General features: G+C 39.7%; 1 protein-coding gene across 1 annotated transcript in view; it reads right to left on the reverse strand.

The window, feature by feature from the left end:
- Positions 1 to 13,479, reverse strand: part of LOC142971685 (phospholipid-transporting ATPase ABCA1) — a 120,201-nt gene that overhangs the window by 63,766 nt on the left and 42,956 nt on the right. Inside the window, exons 19-27 of the mRNA XM_076112303.1 lie at positions 13,276 to 13,407; positions 12,457 to 12,596; positions 11,588 to 11,725; positions 6,402 to 6,616; positions 5,225 to 5,303; positions 3,066 to 3,268; positions 1,203 to 1,251; positions 271 to 378; positions 51 to 83 (exon numbers count right to left, since the gene is read on the reverse strand). Coding sequence (XP_075968418.1) covers positions 51 to 83; positions 271 to 378; positions 1,203 to 1,251; positions 3,066 to 3,268; positions 5,225 to 5,303; positions 6,402 to 6,616; positions 11,588 to 11,725; positions 12,457 to 12,596; positions 13,276 to 13,407 — 1,097 coding nt within the window. The remainder of the gene's footprint in view (positions 1 to 50; positions 84 to 270; positions 379 to 1,202; positions 1,252 to 3,065; positions 3,269 to 5,224; positions 5,304 to 6,401; positions 6,617 to 11,587; positions 11,726 to 12,456; positions 12,597 to 13,275; positions 13,408 to 13,479) is intronic.

Here is a 13,479-nt window from a genome sequence, read left to right on the forward strand (position 1 = left end):
GCATAATAAAACTATGATTGTCTGTAGAAAGGACAAAGTACAGTTCCTACCTTCCACTTTACTTGTGAACCTTTCCTTTAATTCTGCATGAGAAACAGAAAGAAACAAGCCTCAAGCAGGAATTACAGTTCATTTTTAAGTTTCTATTTGAAATAGCACCCATAAATATTAGTATTACTCAACTTTCTGCTTTGAGTAAATTCACAAATGTTTAATTGAGCTTCCGTCATCAAAAAACAACAACTGCAAGATAACTTTGGAGAGACTTGCCACTCATTCCAGAGGCTTGCTCTGTTTTCATGTGGACGCTGGCGATGCTGTTCCGCTTGGATGTGCGGGAGCCTCTTTTGCAGTCTCTCACCGACGGCTCCTTTGTTGCTGTGGGAATACAAATAAGACATGTTGTTTTGGCCTGACCCAATTTAGGGTTATAAATAACAATAAGAATAGCTACCTGCCCTGCAAGATGCCGTATTGTTCCATGTAAAAGCAAAAAAAACAAAAAAAAAACACCACGTGTTTTAGGAACGTGAGGAAATGTGTTTTTAGATTAAACTGAAAAGGGAAGTTGCTTGCTGATGGATGGAATATATATCCACTGAGATCGATCGATGAGAAATAAGAACTGGTTGGTAAACACAATATAATTCTGTATCAGTATGAATGCAATGTGAGTGTACAGGGGTAAGAAAAGCATTAAAGAAAAATGACTTTCCTCTTTGAAATAGATAGCAAACAGCTGCAAACAATGCCACAAAGTCTGCCAGTCACCTTGTTGTCTACTTCCACTGTGAATGCAATTTGTTCGTGTGCAGCATTTCTTGTATACATTTCTGAGACTTTTAGCATATTAAATGCTATTTTCAATGTGACTGATGTAACTGCAGTGTGCATGGCAAATGAAATGGCCTCTCTGGGGCTAAGGTTAGTTGGTGGAGGCAATGCTGCTGGAGAATCATCAGGAATATGTTAAAGGCTTCAGGTGGAATTAGCTGGCAGACGTGATGCATCATAGTCTCTCACATTAAGCTGGGGTGGTTGTGTAACAGCGGCATTAACGTATTTTCTCATGAGAGACATAAAATTCAATGTTTTAAACAGTTATGAACATTACCAACATGTTACCAGTGTGTGTTGATAAGTTATCCATTATACTGTTTATCCCCCTAACGTGATAGCATGCAAACATATTGCCACCTTACTTGGTATTTCTGCATCCACTCCAGTATCTTCTGCCACTTTAAGAAATATCTGTGAAATGAAGAAACGACGTATTCATATACTTTCTCAGGGGAGCCACAGTATGTTTTCTGTCACGCACACAAGCAGGGAAACTAATGATACAGCAGTAGATGAGCTTAACTAAGCTGTTTTATAGTTGTTGTTTTTTGTTACACTTAAAAGCAAACTCATAATGTATTAAACAAGTGAACAAAGATCTGATGCAGATGCCCGTTACACCGTCACGTTTCTGCTTAGAATAAGATCAGGGTTGAGCGTCCACGGAGACCCCCAACCTTTGCTTGAGCACCTGCCAATTGGCCTCTCGAAGAGAAGTGCCCTCCTTGATATCATTTATTAATTCAGGCCATATGTCAAAAATAAATAAATCTCCATATATGAGAAATATTTCCAAGTGACCTTTTCGATATTTTACTCTGCTGTGCGTGTTTCAACATCTGCCCTCTAAAACGTCTCTGAGCACCCCTGGCAAAGCCGACACAATTTGTACTGCATGTGATTTTATGTGGACATCAGTCAAAAACATAAAATCTAACTACTGATATCATAAAACAGTCAAACAGTCCTTTAAAAGATGATTTATAACAATACCCAGGAACAGTTGTATTATATGACCAACTTCCATGAAACATTTATCATTTATCAGCCCTTGTGTATTAGTTCCTTAAATAGAAAATCACTGCGTATTTCAAGAGAGGTGTAGTTGGACTTCAAAGAAAACATGGATGGATGAAATAACCTTGTCATGTCTGAATTTTAGAACTGCAAAAAGGAATTATTTAGATTGCCTGCAGGCCACGAGTGTCTGATTCATGTCTGAGTTACACGAAGAGTATTAACCAACAGTCAATCAGCTTTGTGATCCAAGATAAGTCTGGATGGCAAAATACTGCGTGAGTCACATGAAAAAATAAGACCGTGTACTGTATGTGTTGCGACTGCAAGTAAAACTTAAATCACATGTCGCGTGAAAGCGCTTTGAGTGGTCGGTAGACTACAAAGGTCCATTTACCATTTAACACGAGCAGAATCAAACCAGAGTGTATTTCACCGCTGTGTCTGAACGTGAGTAAGGTGTAACTACTTATAACACTAATAACATCACCACCAGCAAAATACCTCTGCTAATTGAATCCATGCTCTACTTTATAACCACTGTGGTCATGTCAGAGCAAGTGACTTATAGGCCTACTTGTAAATCGCCCCCGTTAAGTGTATTTCACCGACGTTTCTGACTGCGAGTAACCCAGACCTGGGTGTGCTTTTCAGGTGCAGATTTAGTGATTTGGGGGCCATTGTCTTGTTTACTTTTTACCCTTTCTATTATTCTATTATAGTCAATCTGAATCTCTAAGTTGAGTTGACAGTTGACTTGCGTTGCGGTACTTATTTTGGGGTTTTAAACTGATTTAGAATAGTAACATGATTTAATATTGTCTTTATCTAAACATCATAATAAATCAACAGCTGTTAGGTTCCCTCTTAGTTGTTGCCTACCTTGAATAACAGTAAAGCCTGCACCTGGTGTTTTGTTTCTACCAGTAAACCAGAAAGTATTTCACCAGTGTTTCTGACCGAAAGTTGCTCGTTCTCTAGTTGCTTGTTCAACATTTTGGTGGGGAAGGAGGAGGAGCAGTTAAAATAGTAAGTATGGTATAAAGCGTTAATTGCATCAATGACAAACAAAAAAAAAGACGGAAAAGAAAAACAAGGGCAATGTTGTCAGTGTGTGAACTTTCATGCTCCTGTGTGTATGTAGGCAGCCGCTCTATATGTGTGCATGCTTTTTTTATCTGAATCCGTCAATCCCACGCTTAGTGTACCTCCTCCAGCGTGGTGTCAGAGATGCCGTAGCTGGTCAGGCCAAGGTCAGCCATGGCCAGGTCAAGCCCTTGGAACAATAGAGCAAAGGTCCCATCTCTAGCTCCACCATAAGGCAGTATGTAGGTGATCTCCTGACCGATGCTCTCCAAAAAGACTGCCTCAGGGACGTGGCGCCGCACCATTTCATCCACAGCTGTCAAATCTGCCGGACAAAGAGCTGTACAATTACACACTAAACAAAACACCAAAGGATGGTAACAATCCTACGCACACAAACAACAGATATTTCTATCCCTCCTTCATCCGTTTGTTAGATTCATATAACGGACAGAGGATTCAAGAGCAACCACCACTATTGGCTGCAGTTTCTAAACCCAATGTTGATGCAAAATTATATTTTCAAAATAAAAAAAATGTAATGTAATGTATGGAGATCATAGCATACCTAATGCTGTGACCTTTAAACATACTGAAACAGATTAGTGGACATAATTCTCCCGTCTCATCCATTCTGAAGCGGGGGTCTTCGTGAGAATCAATCAGGACAGTGTTGCAGAACGCATCGCATCCATTATCGATCCAGAACCTCTCATACATAATTACTGCAGCTCAACAACCAACGGCTTGGTGCTTTATGAAGAAGTAAATGGATCTGCCTCACACGTCAGACTGAATTATTTGTGAAAATGAGTGCGTGTTTCTGTCTGTTTATAAATAAAGACAAATGTGCTGTCACTTGTGGAAATATGATTATTATAATGGCATTTTCTATCTTATTTTCCACCATCATGTGTACAATCATTTTGAAGGTATGAGCATTGATTTTCCATCCATAATAAACCGGAACCTGCCTAAGATTTTTCTTCGTCTTGCATTCGTACTTTTGTTTACTTGATCAAGGCTAGAAACATGATCAAAACAAATCAAATCACCAGCATCACATGTTTTAAGCTGGCCTATACCTGTTCTGCTTCCGCTGTGTATCTACATTTTATTCTTCTTCCATGAGTCAATTCAGAAGAAAATGAAGTGAGATTCGGGGAAGTCAGACCTGATCATTTACGTAACACATTTATCTGTAAGGTCAATGAATAACTGGTAGATGAGGATTTTGGCTGGTAACTGTCTTGAAGTGTTATGCAAAATCCTCAACAGTTATAATTCCATTTACCCTCCAACATTACTGTAGAGCACAGGAAAAAGTAAATGTGTTTTATTTTAAAATGTATAGGCACCTAAAGGAGAAATAAATCAAACCATATTTCAAAATCCTAGACTTTAAACCTGCAATACCATTTTTTCCAGGCCACTTGGGGCAGTGTAAACCAGTTATAAACACGACTTTGACATAATCATCTCTTTTTTGCTGAACTGGCTAACTTGTTAAAAAATAAATAGTTGCTTATTTATACATCCAGCAGTAAAACATCATCATTCATTTTGAGTCGTCTCCGGCGACCTGATGAATGGAAATCCATTATTCACTCTCCTGTTAGCTCTGCCTTCGCTCTCCACCAACTACCGATAGCTTAATATCTGGCTCTTTAGCTACAAAATGCTTTTGATCCAGAACATCATGCTATTGCAGGGAATTATCATACTTTCAGAATATTATGGTCAATGCCCATCATTTTCCATATTGTCTCCTGTTGTTTTTCTGCACTCACAAAGCTTTCCAAACTCCTTCTCCATCACTAGAACTAATTGTGTACCTGCCATTTTACCGGGACATTATTAAAGTGCACTCTACCAGTAGTTAGAACATTTCAGCAACATCTAAAGGCAGCAGCTACTTTACTGCTCCTGTTGGTTTGATATTGAAAAGGTGAAAAAGAAATCTATGAGCAAATGAATCTTCAGATCACACATGGACTAGAGGTTTTTATGGTTACCGTTTACCTGTTTTGGAACTCTTCCCAGACTCTTGTCTTGTTGTTTTAAAGAAGGCTGCCATGTAGCTGAACTATAGTACCTTAATCGGTGTGTGTTATGGTAACTTACACATTTTACTGGAGGTTTTTGATATGGAGTCCGAATAGATAATGACAGAATTTGTTGTCAAATTGACAAACATTTTGATTAAAGCATAGAATTACAGGTACGGTTAGTTGCTAATCCTAAAATACGACTGACTGATAACAGAGATAAAAGTTTCTACCTGAGCGATCAGATTTGTCCCAGCTCTGGCTGCCAAAGCCATCATCCAGGCTGCTGTTGCTCAAAGGGCAGTCTTCCTCCTGTTAATCAGAATTGGATTAAAAGTGTCTTATCATGCATTACCACTTAGAATGATGAACAGTGCCTCCCTGACAACTCCCTTCATACATTAATGTAATAATGGATGCCATTCACGAGTGTCTATTTAATTGCCCTACAGAAAACTGTATGCATGAGACATTGTGGTCAACCGGTTACGCAACAATCTTTTCAGTCGAAGACAATACACCCAAAGGAAAATTACATTTTAATTCCAACAAAGGTTGAATAAACCTCACTGCGAGAACTTTATGACATTCATTAAATGGAGTTTAATTACACTAAATGAGGGCAGGACAATCAAACTTTGTCCAACTCTGTTTCAGAGTTATATTGGCTGTGTAATTGCAAAATCTTCCACTAAATTACAAAGTCGTCACCTAGAAAAGGGGGGGGGGGGGGGGGTTCTGTTCTACCTTGCCCACAAAAGGTGTTTGCATGTTTATTTCTTTATTTCAAACAAATGACTCTGCTCACCTCAAAGAGACTGCAGACTAATGGTAATTGCTCCAGCCCTGCTGGCATCGGTGCATCTTGTTCATTTGCTCCTATTGATTAAAACTAAGTGTGCGAGGCACCATTGGCGAGAAAAAGCGAGAATCACCCCTCTCCCCGGTGACAATTAGTATCATCCAGCACGTAGGCGTTTGCCAATTCTCATGCTGGGAGAGACTAAGCACAGATCATTATAGGGGGAAGGCAGCAAAGGAGAAGGAGAGCACTCAGGGAAGCCGTGAGAGGGAGCCATGTTCAATAGCAGACGAGAGATAGGTTACTGTTGTGTCAATGGGGCTTGCAGCTGAAGTTCTTTTCTTGATACGTGAAGCCAAAAAGGATGATCCACTTCCAATTACAGCAGTTTTATGTGACGTTATTTCAGTGGGGATAAAACAGAATGGCCCTAATCTCCAAATGTGTTGTTATCTGGAAATAATGAGGTCACACACAGCCATGTGCACTGGGGAAATATCCTTGACAAAAAGAATGTTTTTTTTTTTTTTTTACTTTGAAGAATATTGTGTTTTTTTTTAAATTCATCTCATTAGTAACCAGTAACTACTTATGCTTTCTGTTCGTACCTCTTTGGCTTGATGGCGTATGATACCATCACGCTGAGATGTCATCTTCTCAGTCCCATCTCGGACCAGAGTGAGGTAGTAGCCGCTGCCGAAACGTTTCTTTAGGAAGAGTGGGGAGCCGCAGCAGCGCATCTTGCCGTTGGAGATGATGGCAATGCGGTCCCCTAAGATGTCTGCCTCATCCATGTGGTGTGTAGACAAAATGATGGTGCGACCTGAAGAGAGACTCTCATTAGAGTGCTTGGTGTCTGGAGTAGCGTCTACGTTTGTGGTGTAAGTCATAGGCATGAAGTAAAGTATAAAAACACTGGATTGCAAATATAAAAAAAGTTGAGGCACTAAATAGCACTTCTGAAGCATTTTTCCCTTTAGAAAATTGTTTGTTTTGACAAGTGTCGTTACGAAAAGGAAGCCTGACACGAAAAGTTGCTACAGATCAAAAGTGTTCAAAATCAAGCCAACATCACAATCTGTCTCTGCATGGTAGTCACTTATCTCCTTATTGACAATTTTTTTACCCAACAAAGGAAACTCCAGAGGAGCGTGTGAGCATGAATCTAGGACTAAATTAGAATTATGATAAAGGCCACCCTCAGACTACTTTCCAGGCCACATTTCATTTCAGCTTTCTCTTTTGCGCTGCAAGTCCTTTGAATTCGAGAGGCATCAAACTGAGCACAATTGCAATGACAACTACAGCATTCATTGCAAGGTTATCCACAGGTGTTCTAGTCCGTTAACATAACGCTGTACCACATACCACATATTAATTACCCCAGAAATCAGAAAAACAGTACCAGATCTGTAATGAAGTCACAGCATGGTCGTGTCTCTGCAGTCGGCATGAAAGCAGTATCACAGAGTACTGGGTAACTTTTGATCCAGTCAACATTTAACCCGCTGCCTTTATCACTCAGTGACAAAGACAGGGACGTGCTTAGAAGTGTGAAAAGAATGTTAACTCAAGAGAATTACATTTCTTTTTACAGATAACAAGGCCAAAAGAGTCAACAAATGCTAATTACAGATGATTTTTTTTTTTGGCATGGCTCTGTAGATGGCAATGCTGGCCTGTTGGACGGCTGATGGGTCCACCACTTCCAGGTTAAAGTATCCCAACTATTGAAAGGATTGCTATGAACTTTGATTCAGATAACCAGGTTGCCCAGAGGATGACTTTACTGATCTCCTGACTTTTCCCGTAACAAGACCATGTGTGTAATAGTAATGATTATTGTACCAATAAAGTAATACTTAGCATTCAATATGTCAACAACCTCCCGTTCATACTGGCCATTAAAAGATTGCTACTTAATGTGCTCAGCGTAAGTGAAGGGGGGACTCTACAGCACTCGTTTTGTAAAAAAGATCTTTTCCGAAGATTATTAAAAGCCAATATGAGGCTTTAACGACGGCATGTTAGCATTTCCACTGCGCGCATGTTAGCATGCTTGCGTTAGCATTTAGCTCAAAGCACTGCTGTGCCCAAATATAGCCTCACTGTGTCCTTAGCAAGGCTGCAGACTCTTTTTAAGATTTTAAAAAGCAAGTTTCAGATCACATCAACTCCCTCCAGAGATTACAGGTGTGTCATGTCAAGCATATCGACTTCAAAACATGGAAATGAGATGTATTCTCAGTAAGTAGCTGATTGGACGGAGTTTTCACTTTGTATTCATTGAATTTGATGTTTTTTGCAAAAGGTCAGGTGCTTTGCTGAGCTTGGCGGCTATTTCTTTGCACTAGTTAAATCACAGCTAGTTAAATCTGTATCCTCGCAGGTCACATTATCCCAGTGACAAGGACACACTCAGAGGTCATTAACTGCAGTCCAATACAGCCATTTTTCTTGGCCAACTATTTCCACTCTGTCTCCCCTCCTCCCATCTCCCACCTCCCACACTTGTGCACCAGCTGAGCTGCTAAATCCATCCATTTTCAGTTAAGTATTGCTATGCCAAGCAAGTCTGAATCCCTCTAAATACAAACTCCAACAAAAGTTGAATGAATGCCCACAACCCAGTCAATTTAACATATGTGGGGGGAAAGCTATGCTTATGAAGGGGGTGGGTTGAGGATATTGCTTGATGTTTAGTTTGACTGCGCCAGCTCATTTGGTATAGGATGCGCAAACTCACAGATGATTTTCCTGGGGATTTGTTGTGCTTTACAACAAAGGGGGGGGGGGGAAAAACAAATTGCACTGCATCATCCGTGAGTTGGAAGTAAAATAAATGAATTTGGACTGCAGATGGCCCACAAAGGTATGCTGATTTATAGTGTGTTGTGGTGCATTACAGCACAAAGTGATATATCAAATGAAGTTCCTTGTTCAGGTAAATTGGTGGTACTCGCACTACGTAAAGCAAAGTGAGGCTGGGAATCTTGTTTCTGTTATTTAGCTTCCTTACCTCTAAATCAAGTTGATAGAAATGGATTTCACAGTGGGTGAGTATGCCCGGCCAGATATTATGTACATCGGCAGTAAGATGAATTACTGGACAGAACTGTATTAACTGCTGTTTGTGGCAATCATCCATCCATCCATCCATCCATTAGCTATACCTGCTTTTCCTTTGGGAAGCAGGGGCTGGAGCCGATCCCAGCTGACATTGGGTGAGGGGTGGGGTACATCCTGTCCCGGGTGCCAACAGACAACCACTCAGGCTCACATTTGCACCCACGGGCAATTTAAAGTTGCCTATTAATTTAACCTTCTTGAAACCTAGACTGTGGGAGGAAACCGGAGCAAAACCCACGCAGGTGTGGGGAAGGCAATAGCCAGCAGGTTCGAATCCTGCAATCAATGTAGGTCAATACATCTCAAAATGATCTTGACGCCATATACAGCCTGCCCACAGAAGTAATAGATCCAGTGAGCCTGTTGTTTTGATTAAATATGACCAAATATAAGAAAGAAAACGGACTCCTAGAAATGCAGCTGCATGGTAAATATGTTTTGTTCACTGTTAGAGTTTAACATTGTGGTTACTGCAAGGAATCTGTAACTATTGGCTGAATGTTACACAGGTTTTCTGTGTGAGTGTTGTGTTAAATGTTATATGATGTTTATCGCCCCCTCCACCCTCTACAACATATTTTATTGAAAATGTTTGACATTAGCATACCAAAAACTTTCAGAAATGCTTTTTTTCTGTCATGAAAATGACTTGAGTAAGATCACATAGAAGAAAAAACAGCCTGGTTGCATTTTTATGCCATTTGTACTGGCACATTGGCTTCAACCCTACATTAATTTGTATTCCTGGGAAAGAAATGCATTATGTATGGTATTTCAGCTTTTCACAAATCCCAGGGAAACTCTAAAAGTGCATGCGATTGCAATCGGAGTCTACAATGAATAGCATTGCTACAAACTATATTAAGTTTAAGTGCTCTAAAAATATAAACTGTTTCCCACATTTTCTTTGCACCCCTTGCTTCTCACAAACTGAATCACCTTCCTACATGTGTCAGGTCTAATCTCAGCCTAAATGCAGCATTCATGCTCTCAGCATTCACCGTGGGATTTAATATGCTCAATGCTGTAATATACTATGGCATTTTGGAGGAGCTGTTTTGTTATTCAACTGCATAAGCGCTATTTAAAATCCCAATAATTTAACTTCAGGGACGCTAATGTTTTTACTTCCAGTGATTACATGGCTGCCGATATACAAGCTGTTAAAATGAGAAATCCAGTCTGTAAGTGGGAGACATCCTTGGATAACAAGTTTCATTCGCTATGTAATCTCAAATATTTTATATTGTGTATAATGTGCATCACTGTAAAATAAAATGTCATATTTACGACGAAGTAAAGAGCTATGTAAGGTAAAAAAAATAAAAGAGGCACCAGAACAGGCTTGTAAATTGGTAAAGTTATCAATTACAATCGTTATAACAGGTGATATAAAATGATGCTGTCAGAGCTAAAACACACAAGGCCGAATGTAAAAAATCCATCATATGAATAGCATCCTCGAGGCCCATTCTATAACATAACGAATGGGGTAATTTAAAAGTAATCGACTTTCAGCAGTGGATAATAATTAATTGCTTTAAATCTCCACTTTCTACGGAAATTTTCTAATTGCACATGACAAAAGAAATTAAAGCCAACTTCAATGCAAAGATCGAAGGAATAATTAAATACCAACATGCGACCATATTATGCATATATGATAAACATTCCCTATTTACAATAAGATAGCTTGAGCATAATTCTCTAATGTTAAACATGTTAAATGTACATTGAGGATCAAATTCAACCTATAAGCGCATGTTCCTTATGTCCATGTTCCTCTGTACTTTGAGCAATTTTAAGACCAAATAAGCCCCAACTGAATCAAAACAATACCCACTTAGGGCAATCCAGTCAACCATTCTGTGTGAAAAACCTGCACGCTTAATCAGCTATGAAGAACCGCAATATTAAGTCCAATTTCAGCCTTTTCATACAAATAGCCTGCAGCCTTTTTTCCTTAATAACAAACCTTAGTAACACTGTCGTGCAAATAAGACTGGAGAGGCACAAAACATGAGTCATTCAAGCAGCCAGGATGTGGGTGTTCTCATTATAACGGAGTTATCTTCGCCTCCCAATTGGAGTAAAAGGACTTGATAAGAGAGAGAGAGAGAGAGAAGCTAATGACACAGCGAGGGCGGAATGTCACTCAATGCACATTAAACATTTAGACATCTGTTGAGAGTTGTGTCTTACTATAATGTCCATGTCCTGCTTAAAGCCACGAGCAACCACAAAGTATATAAGGCCAGAGAGTGACAAGCAGACTGATGGAGCAGACAATTAGAGACTCTGTTAAATAGCAATGTCAATTAAAGCTTCTTGGATTCACTTGTCTTTACTTCCATTTCAATGTTACAGTACAAATTATAATTTCTCTCCACCCACAGAGTGTCAAAGAGGGCAAGGTAAAGAAAAAAAGGACAAAAGAAATAATTGTGCTGGCAAATCTAGATGGTTCATTACCTTAACAGCTTTCATATTGGATATATATGAGCCGTTACAGTTGAAAGTCTACCTTGAACTCAGCTTAGTTTTGGAAAGTTTTCTCAGCTTGAAACAGACCAAACATGCACTCTGTGAATTCAAGCCAATTCTACAAACATGGAGGATTTCAAAGCCTTCAGTGGAGCCTTGGTTCTTACCACCGGTTCCATACCTTGTTTGTATTTTAACAGCAGTTCCCAGATACCCCTGCGGGCATAGGGGTCCACTCCAGCTGTGGGTTCATCTAAGATGACGACTTTTGAGCCGCCGACAAAGGCTATAGCCACGGACAGCTTCCTCTGCATCCCACCTAGAAGACAGAACAATCTCCATCAGATATGGTACCCTGGTAATATATTTTGTCTTGGTCAGGTGCTTTTATGACAAGAAATGGATACTCATCTTTGTCCTGGGTATTCTGTCTGTTATCAGTGACAAATCCTACACAACCATCCGTCCACATGAGGTTTTAGATGTAGAATGGACTCAATATTGAGAACTGTTTATTTAATAAATGTGTCAAGATGTCCCTCTCCAGGTTTTCATTGTCTTTTGCATGATGGAGTAAAATGATTGATAGCACAGAGGCAGATACAGCTTCCTTGGGTTATTCCAGTCTCCACTCTCATAGCGAGCTCTTCTAAATGCATCCACTGTAGTGCTAATGTAGTGGAAATGTCAGCATAGATCAACCTTGAAAGTCATATTTCAGTGATTTTGCACACAAGCAATCCGTGACTGGGGACAATTTATCAAGCAGGACTTGCTCATGCCCCCGACAATGAATTACAACCTGTGACACACAGGTACAGTGCATGTGTACGTCGAGACAGCTGCATGCACATTTAACTGGGCAGCTTTACCCTGAATAGAAAGGATAATCTACCGACGATATTCCTTCCCAGGGGAAATGAACGCACCGAGCACAGAAACCGATGAACACATCAAAAACGACATTTACATCTCTGCATAATTTCAATCAAATATCAACTCAAATACACACATCCAAAACATGTCATACATACACACATTCAGACACACCTGACAGGTTCTTAGCAAGATCCTTCCGCTTATGTGGTAAACCGACATCCTTAATCATCTGGTCCATCTCAATTTTCACCTCGTCGCGGCTGAGTCCTTTCAACCTGGCGTAGAAGTAGATATGCTCCTCCACTGTCAGTCTACAAAAGGTGAAAATAACATCTCAACAGATATTTGATTGACATGTGAAGCGGCATGAGTGACAAAAGAGGCCATCACCTGCCACTACTTCATATGCAAGTATTTGCAATATCTAAAATGTCACATTTATGCATTTTTTTGCAAGACGATCTGGCTCCAATTCTAAATGCGCTTTTGTGATGTGACGTCAAGAAAAGTCGTGAGTTTCATCATAACTGCCTCAAAGGTGGGATCATAATATGTCTATCTCTATGTTTTCATGAATATTTTAACCCGTACTTAGTGTAGATGCTTTGACTGTCTGGGATTAATATTAATGAAAGTAATTTGCAGGTGCTCAGCCATAATTATGATGTAAGACTTGTGTCGCGATGCAGGCAACCAGTTTGTGGGAGAGAGAAATAGAGGGGACTCTAAAGGTGAAATTAAAAAAAACTGAATAATGATTGGGAATAATACCATTAAGAGAAATTTGGGGAGAAAAAGGGAAAGAGATAATGATGTGTTGATGTGAAATATAAGCCGAGACTGAGCCCTCATTATGCGTATTATCAAATTGCACTATAATGATCTTTTTTTTCCCCATGTCCTCCTTTTTTTTTTTTTAAATACGCCAGAAGCAAAACATGATTATACTAATAATCAGTGGAGAACAGGGATGGTTTGAAATTCACTCACTCGTCGAATAAGACATTGTGCTGCGGGCACATTCCCAAGTACTTTCGGATGCTGTCCATGTCAGTAAGGATGTCATATCCGTTGATGAGAGCTGTTCCTGATGTAGGTGGGAACAGTCCTGTCAGAATTGACCTACAGAGAAGAAAAAAAAAAAAAAACATAAACAAGACACAAAAATCCTGATTATAAAGCTTGATTTAATGC

Source organism: Anarhichas minor, unplaced genomic scaffold, assembly GCF_050575085.1.
Source record: "Anarhichas minor isolate MPS153535 unplaced genomic scaffold, ASM5057508v1 ptg000049l, whole genome shotgun sequence".
NCBI lineage: Eukaryota > Metazoa > Chordata > Actinopteri > Perciformes > Anarhichadidae > Anarhichas > Anarhichas minor.